The sequence below is a fragment of the Lucilia sericata genome, unplaced genomic scaffold (assembly GCF_015586225.1).
Source record: "Lucilia sericata isolate MDLA Ls3-8-SP2 unplaced genomic scaffold, ASM1558622v1 Contig000488F_arrow, whole genome shotgun sequence".
Classification (NCBI taxonomy): domain Eukaryota; kingdom Metazoa; phylum Arthropoda; class Insecta; order Diptera; family Calliphoridae; genus Lucilia; species Lucilia sericata.
The window spans coordinates 162,242-180,000 of record NW_023994502.1 but is presented as its reverse complement, the minus strand read 5'-3'; the positions used below and the strand labels follow the sequence as shown (position 1 = coordinate 180,000).

At 29.7% G+C, this 17,759-nt stretch overlaps 1 protein-coding gene across 2 annotated transcripts in view; it reads right to left on the bottom strand.

The window, feature by feature from the left end:
- The window catches only part of LOC119605444 (bromodomain-containing protein DDB_G0280777), a 119,240-nt gene that overhangs the window by 33,623 nt on the left and 67,858 nt on the right, over positions 1–17,759 (bottom strand). For both annotated transcript variants that reach the window (XM_037958559.1, XM_037958560.1), the window contains exons 2-3: positions 5,332–6,400; positions 5,009–5,116 (exon numbers count right to left, since the gene is read on the bottom strand). In XM_037958559.1, coding sequence (XP_037814487.1) covers positions 5,009–5,116; positions 5,332–5,476 — 253 coding nt within the window. In that variant the 5' untranslated portion in view covers positions 5,477–6,400. The remainder of the gene's footprint in view (positions 1–5,008; positions 5,117–5,331; positions 6,401–17,759) is intronic.

Here is a 17,759-nt window from a genome sequence, read left to right as displayed (position 1 = left end):
AAGGATTTCCGCCGCTTACAGAAATAAGCACTTAAATGGTTTAAAGTGGCTGCAGGAAAATGGAAAAAGCAAAAAGAAAAAAATAACGATTTTAAAAGCTTCATTTCAATTTTACAAATTGTTAAAATATTATTTTTATTTCTTTCTCTGTTCCGCAGCTTTAACTACATTTTCTTTCTCTGCAAATAATATTAAAACACAGATTTTCTTAAATAAGTGAAAAAAAAACACAAAAATATTTTTATGAAAACCATATTGAGAAATGGCATCATCAAATTTATCTGTAGTTATAAGTCTGCCAGAGTGCATATGTGTAAACGCTAAGTGCATAAATATGTTTTCTGTGAAATTTACACATTTGTTTTTCTTTTCACTTCACTAGGGGTTTTGAAACTATGGAAATAAGGGGACAACTTTTTTTAAAACGTTTTTTATAATAATCTCAAACTAGGAATCAAAAAAGAAATTATTTCACATTTTCGAAAGTTCCTTCGGTAAACCATCTGTCTTTTTTAAACAATAGCAATTCGATAAATTGTAAATTTTGAAGATTCGCGACACATTTTCAAAAAATTTCCGATTTATAAAAATTTTGATAAATACTAGACTTCTAAAAGAAATTCCCAATAATGTATGGAAACTCGATATAAAGAAAAGTTCCGACAACTTCTACAATAATAACAAATTTTTGATAAATTTTCCTTTAGAGAAAATTGTCGATAAATTTACTTTAGAGAAAATTTTCGATAAATTTTCTTTAGAGAAAATTTTCGATAAATTTTCTTTAGAGAAAATTTTCGATAAATTTTCTTTAGAGAAAATTTTCGATAAATTTTCTCTAAAGTAAATTAAATTTCTCTAAAAATAAATTTTTAGAGAAAAATTTCGATAAATTTTCCTTTAGAGAAAATTTTCGATAAATTTTCCTTTAGAGAAAATTTTCGATAAATTTTCCTTTAGAGAAAATTTTTGATTGATTTTCTTTTTTAGAACGTTTTCGATAGATTTTCATTTTTTTAGAACCTTCTCGATTATTTGACTTGAAAACCTTCGATAAATTTTCCTTTTTTTTTAGAAAATTTTCAATAAATTTTCCTTTTTTGTAGAAAATTCTCGATAAATTTGCCTTTTTTAGAACCTTTTCGATAAATTTTTCTTTTTTTAGAAAATTCTCGATAAATTTGTCTTTTTTAGAACCATTTCAATAAATTTTTCTTTTTTTAGAAAATTTTCGATAAATTTTCCTTTTTTTTAGAAAATTTTCGATAAATTTTCCTTTTTCTTACAAAATTTTTTCATAAATTTCAGGAAAATTTATTCCTTTTTTAGAAAATTTTCCTTTTTTTAGAAAATTTTCGATAAATTTTCCTTTTTTAGAAAATTTTCGATAAATTTTCCTTTTTTTAGAAAATTTTCGATAAATTTTCCTTTTTTTAGAAAATTTTCGATAAATTTTCCTTTTTTACAAATTTTTTCATAAATTTCACTTTTTTACAAAATTTTCGATAAATTTCACTTTTTTACAAAATTTTTGGAACATTTTGCAGAACATTTCCGATCAATTTTCCTTTTAGAAAATATTTCATAAATTTTCAATTTTTTAGAAAATTTTCGATAAATTTTTCTTTTTTGTAGAAAATTATCGACAAATTTTTCCTTTTTTAGAAAATTTTCAATAAATTTTCCTTTTTTAGAAAATTTTCGATAAATTTTCCTTTTTTAGAAAATTTTCGATAAATTTGCCTTTTTTAGAAAATTTTCGATAAATTTGCTTTTTTAGAAAATTTTCAATAAATTTGCTTTTTTAGAAAATTTTTCATAAATTTCCCTTTTTTAGAAAATTTTCAATAAATTGTCATTTTTTTTAGAAAATTTTAGATACATTTTCCATTTTTTAAATTTCGATAAATTCTCTTTTTATAGAATATCTTCGATAAATTCTCTTTTTATACAAAATTTTATATAAACTTTCTTTTTAAGAAATTGTTCATAAATTTTCCTTTTAGAAAATTTTCCTTAAGTTTTCCTTTTAGAAAATTTTTCATAAATTTTCTTTTTATAGAAAATCTTCAATAAATTCTAATTTTATATAAAATTTTCGAAAAATTCACAATTTATAGAAAGTTTTCAATAAATTTTCTTTTTAGTAAATTTTCGATAAATTTCCCTTTATAGAAAAAAACCCTACACTTCTACCTCTTTGCCATCTCCTATGAATATTTTACTTTATTAATTTTTTTTATTTTTCCCAAAAATAAAAAATATATTCACTTGTCTCATGTTTTTACTTCTCTAGTGAGCTCTTGTTCATAAACTATGAACAATGTCCTGGTGTACTATTCCTGTTCGCTGAGAGTATGAAGTAAATATTTTGGAGTTTCTTTAAAATTCATAAAAGCTTGCACTTACACTTACAAACAGACACTCTCACTCACTCACTCTCTTCGCATCCAAAAACGAAAACGATAAAAGTGATTCGGTATTCATGTATGAAATAATGTATGCATGTATTCCTGATGCAATTACAGTAAGGGACAAAAAAAAAAATAACCAACAATATCTTGACAAAACAGAAGATCAAAAACCAGTCTAAAAGATTTCAATGTCATATATATTTTTATCTTTTTACTGACATCATCTTTACTAAATTTTTGCTCTCATCTATAAACAAAAATATTCACATGAAATATTTCATACATTTTCCAATAAAGGTGTGAAATTTCATTAAACATTGTAATGAATTCGACATATGAATAAGTATGCTATAGTCGTATGTACACATACTATATAGATGGATGAGTGTGTATATATAAAATACTGACTGCTATGATTTCAGTATCATCTAGAGTGAGAAACGAGAAAATGCAGTCAAATCGAAAGTATTGGAAAGAAAATGAAAACAACAACGACAGCAATACCAACCGACTAACCAAGCAGCAACAGACAAAGTGCTATAAAAATAAATTGATATTTTATTAAAAGAGGTTTTGCATGCAACATTTATGTTCTCGTACTCATTCATATTCATATTTTCACACATGACTTGTTGGATCAAAGGTCAATTGGCAAAATATACATACATAGTATGTATGTATATGAAGACATATTTCCCAAAAATGAGAGATAAAAATTGAAATTCATCATAATAAAGTGAAATTATTAGTTCCATGAATTAATATGCTTCTTTTTTTTAAATGGAAAATTAGGTTAAATTTTATTTTAAATGTTAAAGTATTGATAAGAGGAAATAAAAGATTTTAGTTGGCAATATATTGTAGTGGAACTGGATAACAAAATATATATTAACAAATAAATTAGTCGAATATGTGTTTTAAAATATTAAATGATTTTAAAATACCCATAGCGACATATAACATAAGTATGAAGGACTTCATGTAAAATGGCCCAATTTTGAAACCAATGTCTTACGATCGGCATGAAATGTGTACCTATTGGATAGTAGTTTACATATATACAAGATCGTTTATGAACTCTATGAGATACAGTGCCTCAATGTCTGAACTTTTTACAAAACATGTTAAATCCGTCTTCACTGAAGGCTAGTCTATAGTCAAGACTATAGATCAGTCTATAGTCAATAATATAGATCAGTCTATAGTCAATAATATAGATCAGTCTATAGTCAATATTATAGATAAGTATATAGTAAAGACTATAGATCAGACTATAGTCAAGACTATGGATCAGACTATAGTCAAGACTATAGATTAGTCTATAGTCAAGACTATAGATCAGTATATAGTCGAGACTATAGATCAGTCTATAGCCAAGACTATAGATCAGTCTATAGTCAAGACTATAGATCAGTCTATAATCAAGACTATAGATCTATCTATAGTCAAGACTATAGATCTGTCTATAGTCAAGACTATAGATCTGTCTATAGTCAAGACTATAGATCTGTCTATAGTCAAGACTTTAGATCAGTCTATAGTCAAGACTATAGATCAGTCTATAGTCAAGACTATAGATCAGTATATAGTCAGTACTATAGATCAGTATATAGTCAATACTATAGATCAGTCTATAGTCAAGACTATAGATCAGTGTATAGTCAATACTATAGATCAGTCAATAGTCAGGACTATAGATCTGTCTATATTCAAGACTAGAGATAAGTCTATAGTCAGTACTATAGATCAGTCCATAGTCCAGACTATAGATCAGTCTATAGTCAAGACTATAGATCAATCTATAGATCAGTCTATAGTAAAGACCATAGATCAGTCTATAGTCAAGACTATTGATCAGTCTATAGTCAAGACTATTGATCAGTCTATAGTCAAGACTATAGATCAGTCTATAGTCAAGATTATAGTTCAGTCTATAGTCAAGACAATAAATCAGTATATATAGGCAAGACTCTAGATCAGTCTATTGCAAGACTATAGTCCAGTCTATAGTCAATACTATAGATCAGTCTATAGTCAAGTCAACAGATCAGTCTATAGTCAAGACTATAGATCAGTTTATAGTCAAGACTATAGATCAGTCTATAGTCAAGACTTTAGATCAGTCTATACTCAAGACTATAGATCAGTCTATAGTGAAGACTATAGATCAGTTTATAGTCAAGACCATAGATCAGTCTACAGTCAAGACTATAGATCAGTCTATAGTCAATACTATACATCAGTCTATATTCAAGACTGTAGATCAGTCTATAGTCAAGACCATAGATCAGTCTGTAGTTAAGACTAAGACTATCAGTATATAGTCAAGACTATAGATCAATCTATAGTCAAGAATATAGATCAGTCTATAGTCAATACTATAGTCAGTTCTTTACACCGATTCATAGTCAAAATTATAGATCGGTATATAATCGAGACCTGGAATTTTATGAATGAACTGATGCGTTCGAGGTTCTTTTACCAAAAATATTATTTCAAAATATCCTTATAAAATTAATACCTTTTTTTACAATTTAATTAAAAATCGTATTTTCTAAAGGAAAAACACATCATCAATCTTTCTTTTAACTTACCCAATGTCTGACTTAAAACCATTTTACCATCTTCACCCAAACAGGCATTGCGAGCATCAAAAGGATTTGTAAATTGTACGAATGCATAACCTTTGTGCATGGAAATTCCTAGAAAAAAATAAAGAACGCAAGAAAGATATAAAATTATAAATGCCACAAAAAATGTGGAAAATTTCTTTAATTAAATCTTAAACATATTGAAAATGTATAAGTAAGTATGTGGCACCACCACTAACAACTTGCAGCAGCAAATATTAATGTTGCACAACACACTGAGCAAATTACGCAAACATAATGATTTTAAGTGGCAAATGTCTACAAACCTGCGAGACGGCCATAAATTTGAAACATACGCTCTACATCGGTTTTAGAACATTGAAATGTATTTAAATTTCCCACAAATATACGCGAATTAACAGCTTGCGGATCTTGAGAATTGGTTTGGTTAGATAACTTTGACAACTTCATGTTGAGGCTGTTAGGCGGGCTGATACGGTGTCAGGATGATAATTTCAATATGTGTTTTTTTTTCAACAACACAAAGTAGGAGGAAGGAGTAGTCTCACAAAAAAGCGTTAAGTAGAAAAACACAATGATAGATGGAGAGAAGCAAAGAATCCGAGGAAGGCGTTTATGTATGTGTGTAAGATTCAACTAGTAAAATATTTCAATTTAATATTCGTTGTCGTTTTCTTATGCTGCTCTTGCCTTAGCTTGTTCTCTTCTATTATTTTTATGGTATTTCGGTATTTGATTGTATGTTATTGTTCGGTTAAGGATTCTATTTTTACTTGAGCCGGATTATTTCAATAAAAGCTTTTTATCCTTGAATGCCTTCATAAAAACGCATTAACAACAACAAGTCAAAAATATCTATACACACAAACTCCCACTCTCCAGCATATATAGATTCAAATAGAAAATTTCCGTATATACTTAGTTAAACATTTACTAGATGAGTTGTAGATAGATGGAAAAGTATGTAAATCTAGTAAATTTTTCCTCATAAAATTGCGTTTTTCTGTTGTTTTTTTGTTGTAGTTAGAGAGATTATTTCTACTTAAAATCCACGATTGTTTGAAATATTTTTACAAATATGTGGGGCTGGAAATGTTTAGGACCAACTCTATTCTATTGTTGCTGCTGTTTTCTTCCTTATATATTGCTTTTTTTTTTTTTGGTTTGGCCCTTGTTCAGTGGATTATATATACTAGGAGTCTTTGCGCTGTTGTACTGTTATCACAATATGATTGTTGGTTGCTGTTGTTTATATTGTTTTCACTAATACTATTGTTCTGAATTTTTGGTACAAGTTTTGTTAACTTTTAACGACTGCTGCTGGCATTGATAAAGATTAAAACCGTAATAATAGATTTAGAAGAAGACATCAATCTGTAATGAAAGAAACGGCGAAAGGAAATATTAAAATATGAAAGCCTACTTTAATGAAATTTCTAACTAAAACTTAAATGCTTAATTTAGTGAAATGTTATACAATTTATATATTTTAAAATTCTTTAAAAAAATTGGTTGGTTTGATATTGCATGTATGGTTGGTAAAACTATCGACTAGACTATATAATAGACTAGACTATAGACAAGGCTGTAGACTAGACTGTAGACTAGACTATAGACTAGACTATAGACTACACTATAGACTAGACTATAGACTAGACTATAGAACAGACTATAGACTAGACTATAGACTAGACTATAGACTAGACTATAGACTAGACTATAGACTAGACTAGACTATACTATAGACTAGACTATAGACTAGACTATAGACTAGACTATAGAATAGACTATAGAATAGACTATAGACTAGACTATAGACTAGACTATAGACTAGACTATAGACTAGACTATAGACTAGACTATAGACTAGACTATAGACTAGACTAGACTATAGAATAGACTATAGACTAGACTATAGACTAGACTATAGACTAGACTATAGACTAGACTATAGACTAGACTATAGACTAGACTATAGACTAGACTATAGACTAGACTATAGACTAGACTATAGACTAGACTATAGACTAGACTAGACTATAGACTAGACTATAGACTAGACTAGACTATAGACTAGACTATAGACTAGACTATAGACTAGACTATAGACTAGACTATAGACTAGACTATAGACTAGACTATAGACTAGACTATAGACTAGACTATAGACTAGACTATAGACTAGACTATAGACTAGACTATAGACTAGACTATAGACTAGACTATAGACTAGACTATAGACTAGACATAGACTAGACTATAGACTAGACTATAGACTAGACTATAGACTAGACTATAGACTAGACTATAGACTAGACTATAGACTAGACTATAGACTAGACTATAGACTAGACTATAGACTAGACTATAGACTAGACTATAGACTAGACTATAGACTAGACTATAGACTAGACTATAGACTAGACTATAGACTAGACTATAGACTAGACTATAGACTAGACTATAGACTAGACTATAGACTAACTAGAGACTAGACTATAGACTAGACTATAGACTAGACTATATACTAGACATAGACTAGACTATAGACTAGACTATAGACTAGACTATAGACTAGACTATAGACTAGACTATAGGACTAGTATAGACTAGACTATAGACTAGACTATAGACTAGACTATAGACTAGACTATAGACTAGACTATAGACTAGACTATAGACTAGACTATAGACTAGACTATAGACTAGACTATAGACTAGACTATAGACTAGACTATAGACTAGACTATAGACTAGACTATAGACTAGACTATAGACTAGACTATAGACTAGACTATAGACTAGACTATAGACTAGACTAGACTAGACTATAGACTAGACTATAGACTAGACTATAGACTAGACTATAGACTAGACTATAGACTAGACTATAGACTAGACTATAGACTAGACTATAGACTAGACTATAGACTAGACTATAGACTAGACTATAGACTAGACTATAGACTAGACTATAGACTAGACTATAGACTAGACTATAGACTAGACTATAGACTAGACTATAGACTAGACTATAGACTAGACTATAGACTAGACTATAGACTAGACTATAGACTAGACTATAGACTAGACTATAGACTAGACTATAGACTAGACTATAGACTAGACTATAGACTAGACTATAGACTAGACTATAGACTAGACTATAGACTAGACTATAGACTAGACTATAGACTAGACTATAGACTAGACTATAGACTAGACTATAGACTAGACTATAGACTAGACTATAGACTAGACTATAGACTAGACTATAGACTAGACTATAGACTAGACTATAGACTAGACTATAGACTAGACTATAGACTAGACTATAGACTAGACTATAGACTAGACTATAGACTAGACTATAGACTAGACTGTAGACTATAGACTAGACTATAGACTAGACTATAGACTTGACTATAGACTAGACTATAGACTAGACTATAGACTAGACTATAGACTAGACTATAGACTAGACTATAGACTAGACTATAGACTAGTATTCATTTCAAAATATACATATTTATTTAAGTTGATATTAAATTTATATACTTATTTAAATTTCTTATATTTCGTAAGTTTAATGTATTTTTTCTTCAATTTCTTTAACAACTTAAATGAGGTTACGAACTTGTACCTTAATATTCATTCTCATAATGAACTTTATGCTATTTATAAGTTGTCATCTGTTTTTTCACTAAAAGTGTCATAATAAATAGTATACTATTTAAATGAATGCTTTTAGAATTGAAAAAAAAATATATAAATTTTTAACATACTTGTTCCATATTTCATTGGCAATTAAAAGAAAGTGTTTCTGTGCAAAAAAAATAATAATTTTATTTAAATTGTATATAGAGTTGCATAAAAATTTCAACTGGGATGAAAAAAATGTGACATTTTACTACTTAAATAAAGAATACATTAAGTTATTAAAACCTATGAACATAAATTATATATCGATATTTTATTTAGCATTGAAGGAGTTAACGACAAACACATTATTTTTTATATATCAGGTAATGTAGAGAGTAATCACACGCACCAATATGTAACACATAGCAGGGTGAATTAAGTAGCTGGGAATTTTTAACAAAATATATTATTAAATATGTACCACTCATGAAAGTCTGCTTATATGTATGTATGTATGTACATCTCTGCATATTTGTAATACAATTTAGTGCAATATGTTGCCATATCATAATATTGCCACATTAGCAACTCATAACATGTCTTTTTACATTAAATGTATTTTTTTTTTAATTTTTTATGCATAATAAAATTTGCTTTATACATGAACGGGAAAAAAATTATATACAAAAGTTAACTTTGAAATAAAATAAACCCGCTACTGTATGGCTTTTCAAATGCCATTTATGAAAAACTTTAACAAATATAATCAAAATTTAAGAGGGTGTTACACATACATTTTTTCTGCTATTTAAATGTGAATAAAACAAGAAATGATATAAATTGCAACATGTTGTATTAAATGCTGCTACATAGTATATGTAAGTACTTTAGACGATTATAAAAAAAGAACAGTGCTGTGTAAAACCTATACTGTTGCAAAAAAGGCTTAAACATTTTTGCTTAAACAACTTTAATTAGTATGTATTGCAGTCGGTAAGCAGTTATGTGAAATGTGTTATTCTATATTATGAAACTCTTTTAGGAAGTTAATATAACTTTATTTTTGCCCGCCACTGCTTGTATTAGCAACACATGTACATTAGTGCAATGAATGGAGTGTAAAATGTGTTAGTAATATTTTTCTACAACAGATTAACGTGTTGTTCATATTAAAAAAACATAAAAAAGATAATTGTTAATGACATAGATTTTTATTTTATATTCACTTAAGTCGTGTAAACGTATTTAAGTATTTTAATGTGTTAAGTACCGTAATAAGAAGGTAAGCAGGAGTATAATATATAGTATAAAATGAACAGCATGAACTTCATTATTTCTAGCAACTACATACATATTTTCTCAGATAAAAAATTACAGATTTTTCTTTACCCCATGGGAAAGGGAAACTGGTAGGATCTTTCAAATTAATACCTTTTTTACGATTTTTTTAATAAACTGATTTTCTGTTAGACCGATACTCATGTAATAGGAAAGATTTTGGTTCATTTAGATAAATCTTGTTTATGTAGAATAATAAGGCTGTAATGTAATTTTTAAGCCAGTTATTAACGTTAGAGCCATTTTCTAATCAAATTCTATGTCTAGGTAAGGACCCGATGTTCAATGACTGAATTTTGGGGAAAACATGGGGGCCAAGTAAAACAAATAACACCTATTTTCAAGCCTTATTAATAAAGAATGTATTTGGAAAACTCCAGAAATTTAGCTTTATTATAGACATTTGATACCGAGATGACAGCTAGATCATTTCGAAATCAAATGAGAATCCCGATTATATACTTTTCTCGAGAAATGAAAAACTTGAAATAAACGTTTTTAGATACTCTTACTTCTTTCCAAACCTCCCTCGTAATTTATGTTTATATAATGAAGATAGCTTTTTACGCCTGTAGCTTCCTTATATATTTTGTTCTTCTATAGAAAACCCCTCTTAAAACAAAAAATGTTATGAATGGAAAATTTTACGAAAATAATGCAGTCATTTAAATGATTGACAAAAAATGCATTAATGATTGTTTGCTTTTGTTTACACAAATGAATAAAAAAATGAGATACATTAATATTTATTAAAATTTACACAAAAGTGATATTAATATTTTAAAGATGTTATTGTTTATGATGAATTGTAACACACATAATTACATATTTACACTAGAGTATATAATATAGACTTATACTATAGACTAGACTATAGACTAGACTAAAGACTAGACTAAAAACTAGACTATAGACTAGACTATAGACTAGACTATAGACTAGACTATAGACTAGACTATAGACTAGACTATAGACTAGACTATAGACTAGACTATAGACTAGACTATAGACTAGACTATAGACTAGACTATAGACTAGACTATAGACTAGACTATAGACTAGACTATAGACTAGACTATAGACTAGACTATAGACCAGACTACAGACTAGACTATAGACTAGACTATAGACTAGACTAGACTACTATAGACTAGACTATAGACTAGACTATAGACTAGACTATAGACTAGACTATAGACTAGACTATAGACTAGACTATAGACTAGACTATAGACTAGGACTATAGACTAGACTATAGACTAGACTATAGACTGGACTATAGACTAGACTATAGACTAGACTATAGACTAGACTATAGACTAGACTATAGACTAGACTATAGACTAGACTATAGACTAAGACTATAGACTAGACTATAGACTAGACTATAGACTAGACTATAGACTAGACTATAGACTAGACTATAGACTAGACTATAGACTAGACTATAGACTAGACTATAGACTAGACATATAGACTAGACTATAGACTAGACTATAGAATAGACTATAGACTAGACTATAGACTAGACTGCAGACTAGACTATAGACTAGACTATAGACTAGACTATAGACTAGACTATAGACTAGACTATAGACTAGACTATAGACTAGGCTATAGACTAGACTATAGACTAGACTATAGACTAGGCTATAGACTAGACTATAGACTAGACTATAGGTTAGACTATAGACTAGACTATAGACTAGACTATAGACTAGACTATAGACTAGACTATAGACTAGACTATAGACTAGACTATAGAGACTAGACCTATAGACTAGACTATAGACTAGACTATAGACTAGACTATAGACTAGACTATAGAATAGACTATAGACTAGACTATAGACTAGACTATAGACTAGACTATAGACTAGACTATAGACTAGACTATAGACTAGACTATAGACTAGACTATAGACTAGACTATAGACTAGCTATAGACTAGACTATAGACTAGACTATAGACTAGACTATAGACTAGACTATAGACTAGACTATAGACTAGACTATAGACTAGACTGATAGACTAGACTATAGACTAGACAATATAGACTAGACTATAGACTAGACTATAGACTAGACTATAGACTAACTATAGACTAGACTATAGACTAGACTATAGACTAGACTATAGACTAGACTATAGACTAGACATAGACTAGACTATAGACTAGACTATAGACTAGACTATAGACTAGACTATAGACTAGACTATAGACTAGACTATAGACTAGACTATAGACTAGACTATAGACTAGACTATAGACTAGACTATAGACTAGACTATAGACTATAACTATAGACGAGACTATAGACTAGGACTATAGACTAGACTATGAGCTAGACTATAGACTAGACTATAGACCTAGACTATGACTAGACTATAGACTAACTATAGACTAGACTATAGACGAGACTAGAGACTAAAGAACTATAGACTAGACATATAGCTAGACTATAGACTAGCCGATAGACTAGACTATAGACTAGACTATAGACTAGACTATAGACTAGACTATAGACTGGACTATAGACTAGACTATAGACTAGACTATAGACTAGACTATAGACTAGTTAGACTAGACTAGACTAACTATAGACTAGACTATCGACTAACTATAGACTAGATATAGACTAGACTATAGACTAGACTATAGACTAGACTATAGACTAGACTATAGACTAGACTATAGAATAGACTATAGACTAGACTATAGACTAGACTATATACTAGACTATAGACTAGACTATAGACTAGACTAGACTAGACTATAGACTAGACTATAGACTAGACTATAGATAGACTATAGACTAACTATAGACTAGCTATAGACTAGGCTATAGACTAGACTAGACTAGACATAGCTAGACTATAGACTAGACTATAGACTAGACGATAGGTTAGCCAGGCTACATAACTAGACTATAGACTAGACTATAGACTAGACTATAGACTAGACTATAGACTAGACTATAGACTAGACTATAGACTAGACTATAGACTAGACTATAGAATAGACTATAGACTAGACTATAGACTAGACTATAGACTAGACTATAGACTAGACTATAGACTAGACTATAGACTAGACTATAGACTAGACTATAGACTAGACTATAGACTAGACTATAGACTAGACTATAGACTAGACTATAGACTAGACTATAGACTAGACTATAGACTAGACTATAGACTAGACTATAGACCAGACTACATAGAGACTATAGACTAGACTATAGACTAGACTATAGACTATACTATAGACTAGACTATAGACTAGACTATAGACTAGCCTATAGACTAGACTATAGACTAGACTATAGACTAGACTATAGACTAGACTATAGACTGGACTATAGACTAGACTATAGACTAGACTATAGACTGGACTATAGACTAGACTATAGACTAGACTATAGACTAGACTATAGACTAGACTATAGACTAGACTATAGACTAGAGCTATAGACTAGACTATAGACTAGACTATAGACTAGACTATAGACTAGACTATAGACTAGACTATAGACTAGACTATAGACTAGACTATAGACAGACTATAGACTAGACTATAGACTAGACTATAGACTAGAATATAGACTAGACTATAGACTAGACTATAGACTAGACTATAGACTAGACTATAGAACTAGACTATAGACTAGACTATAGACATAGACTATAGACTAGACTATAGACTAGACTATAGACTAGACTATAGACTAGACTATAGAAGACTAGACTAGGACTAGACCTAGACTATAGACTAGACTATAGACTAGACTATCAGACTAGGACTATAGACTAGACTATAGACTAGACTATAGACTAGACTATAGACTAGACTATAGACTATAGACTAATAGACTAGACTATAGACTAGACATAGACTAGACTTAGACTAGACTATAGACTTAGACTATAGACTAGACTATAGACTAGACTATAGACTAGACTATAGACTAGACTATAGACTAGACTAAGATACTAGACTAATAGACTATAGACTAGACTATAGACTAGACTATAGACTAGACTAGACTACTATAGACTAGACTATAGACTAGACTATAGACTAGACTATAGACTAGACTATAGACTAGACTATAGACTAGACTATAGACTAGACTATAGACTAGACTATAGACTAGACTATAGACTAGACTATAGACTAGACTATAGACTAGACTATAGACTAGACTATAGACTAGACTATAGACTAGACTATAGACTAGACTATAGACTAGACTATAGACTAGACTATAGACTAGACTATAGACTAGACTATAGACTAGACTATAGACTAGACTATAGACTAGACTATAGACTAGACTATAGACTAGACTATAGACTAGACTATAGACTAGACTATAGACTAGACTATAGACTAGACTATACTAGACTATAGACTAGACTATAGACTAGACTATAGACTAGACTATAGACTAGACTATAGACTAGACTATAGACTAGACTATAGACTAGACTATAGACTAGACTATAGACTAGACTATAGACTAGACTATAGACTAGACTATAGACTAGACTATAGACTAGACTATAGACTAGACTATAGACTAGACTATAGACTAGACTAGACTAGACTATAGACTAGACTATAGACTAGACTATAGACTAGACTATAGACTAGACTATAGACTAGACTATAGACTAGACTATAGACTAGACTATAGACTAGACTATAGACTAGACTATAGACTAGACTATAGACTAGACTATAGACTAGACTATAGACTAGACTATAGACTAGACTATAGACTAGACTATAGACTAGACTATAGACTAGACTATAGACTAGACTATAGACTAGACTATAGACTAGACTATAGACTAGACTATAGACTAGACTATAGACTAGACTATAGACTAGACTATAGACTAGACTATAGACTAGACTATAGACTAGACTATAGACTAGACTATAGACTAGACTATAGACTAGACTATAGACTAGACTATAGACTATAGACTAGACTATAGACTATAGACTAGACTATTGACTAGACTATTGACTAGACTATTGACTAGACTAAGACTAGACTATAGACCAGACTATAGACTAGACTATAAACTAGACTATACACTTAACAATAAACTAGACTATGGACAAGACTGTAGACTAACTATAGACCGTAAAATTTATATTTATTTTATATTCATGCCAATCAACTAGTTAAAAATACTATGCAAAAAGGATACATTGTTTCCTTGTAAAACAGCTGGAAACTGTTGAATTCAAAGGGTTTATCTCTTAAGAGGAAAAATTTTGTAAAATAAAAAAATATATTGAAACATTCCATCGACCACACACATAAGCTACTTTTAAAAGAATTATCGCATTTGCACGTGTTGCCATCTTGCATGTACAAATATTTATCATGTGTTTTTTTTCATCTCCCTGAAAGGATATGTCACGTGATGGTGTGGCAACCATTATAAATGTAATGGTAATAATATAAAAACAAAGACACAAAAATAATGGCTGGAGAGGAGAAAAAAAATAATGATACTACATGATGTGATATGAGTGTGATGTGTGTGTGAAGTGTGTTGACAGTTGATTTTTCAAGCAGCTTCTTAATAATAAATAAGTATTTTATTTATATATTCAAACGTAGATACACATTTAACTATTTGTTTATATAGATATGTAAGTATGTGGGTCTGTTCATAGTATTTGGCACAAAGTCTTTGCTGTCGTCTCATTGTCATATCAAAATATTTAATGCATAAAGGACATTCAATTGGCGTTCAACATTTTTTTGCCTTTATGTTTTTCTTCTATTCAATTCGAAAAGAAAGAAAAACAAACACTAATACTTTTTATTCATAGATTTGAAAAGTATTATATTGAATAGAATATACATATGTACATATGTATGTGTCTAGCTATAGGAGTAAGTCTATCCTATATTTATACCCACAGACATCATAATAAAAAGCAACCCATTTGTTTATTTACGTTTATTTTATTAGCTTTGTGGATGTATTATTCTTCAGTTTTTTTCAGTTCTTTCTTTCATGTTTTACTAACATCTCTTTTATATTTCTACAAAAAAAAAATTCAGAAAAGTACATAAATAACAAAAAAAATATCATCATGAATGAGTTGCTTTTCATTTTGAAATTTATTTAGTTCTGGGGAAGGCAAAAAATGTAGCTACATAGAAATTTGCAATAGAAGAAGCCTGTTTAGGATATGTGTCCTTTGACATTTGATCGCTCTTAAAAGATAATAATGGTTTTTTCATGATGATGGTACATCATCGTAATTTTTTTAATTTTTTGCAAACCTCATTTGATGGAATGATGATAATAATATTTATATGAAATATAGTTAAATTAAATATCCTTTTAGGGATAAGTACATTTCCACATTTGTGTTTTAGCTTGTTAATTAATTTATATTTACATTTACTTATGGGAAAATACAAACTACTCAGGGAATGGGAAGCAATTTTAGTCTAGTCTAGTCTATAGTCTAGTCTATAGTCTAGTCTATAGTCTAGTCTATAGTCTAGTCTATGTCTCGTCTATAGTCTAGTCTATAGTCTAGTCTATAGTCTAGTCTATAGTCTAGTCTATAGTCTAGTCTATAGTCTAGTCTATAGTCTAGTCTATAGTCTAGTCTATAGTCTAGTCTATAGTCTAGTCTATAGTCTAGTCTATAGTCTAGTCTATAGTCTAGTCTATAGTCTAGTCTATAGTCTAGTCTATAGTCTCGTCTATAGTCTAGTCTATAGTCTAGTCTATAGTCTAGTCTATAGTCTAGTCTATAGTCTAGTCTATAGTCTAGTCTATAGTCTAGTCTATAGTTCTAGTCTATAGTCTAGTCTATAGTCTAGTCTATAGTCTAGTCTATAGTCTAGTCTATAGTCTAGTCTATAGTCTCAGTCTATAGTCTAGTCTATAGTCTAGTCTATAGTCCAGTCTATAGTCTAGTCCTATAGTCTAGTCTATAGTCTAGTCTATAGTCTAGTCTATAGTCTAGTCTTATCTTTAGTCTAGTCTATAGTCTAGTCTATAGTCTAGTCTATAGTCTAGTCTATAGTCTAGTCTATAGTCTAGTCTATAGTCTAGTCTATAGTCTAGTCTATAGTCTAGTCTATAGTCTAGTCTATAGTCCAGTCTATAGTCTAGTCTATAGTCTAGTCTATAGTCTAGTCTATAGTCTAGTCTATAGTCTAGTCTATAGTCTAGTCTATAGTCTAGTCTATAGTCTAGTCTATAGTCTAGTCTATAGTCTAGTCTATAGTCTAGTCTATAGTCTAGTCTATAGTCTAGTCTATAGTCTAGTCTATAGTCTAGTCTATAGTCTAGTCTATAGTCTAGTCTATAGTCTAGTCTATAGTCTAGTCTATAGTCTAGTCTATAGTCTAGTCTATAGTCTAGTCTATAGTCTAGTCTATAGTCTAGTCTATAGTCTAGTCTATAGTCTAGTCTATAGTCTAGTCTATAGTCTAGTCTATAGTCTAGTCTATAGTCTAGTCTATAGTCTAGTCTATAGTCTAGTCTATAGTCTAGTCTATAGTCTAGTCTATAGTCTAGTCTATAGTCTAGTCTATAGTCTAGTCTATAGTAGTCTATAGTCTAGTCTATAGTCTAGTCTATAGTCTAGTCTATAGTCTAGTCTATAGTCTAGTCTATAGTCTAGTCTAGTAGTCTAGTCTAGTACTCTAGTCTATAGTCTAGTCTATAGTCTAGTCTATAGTCTAGTCTATAGTC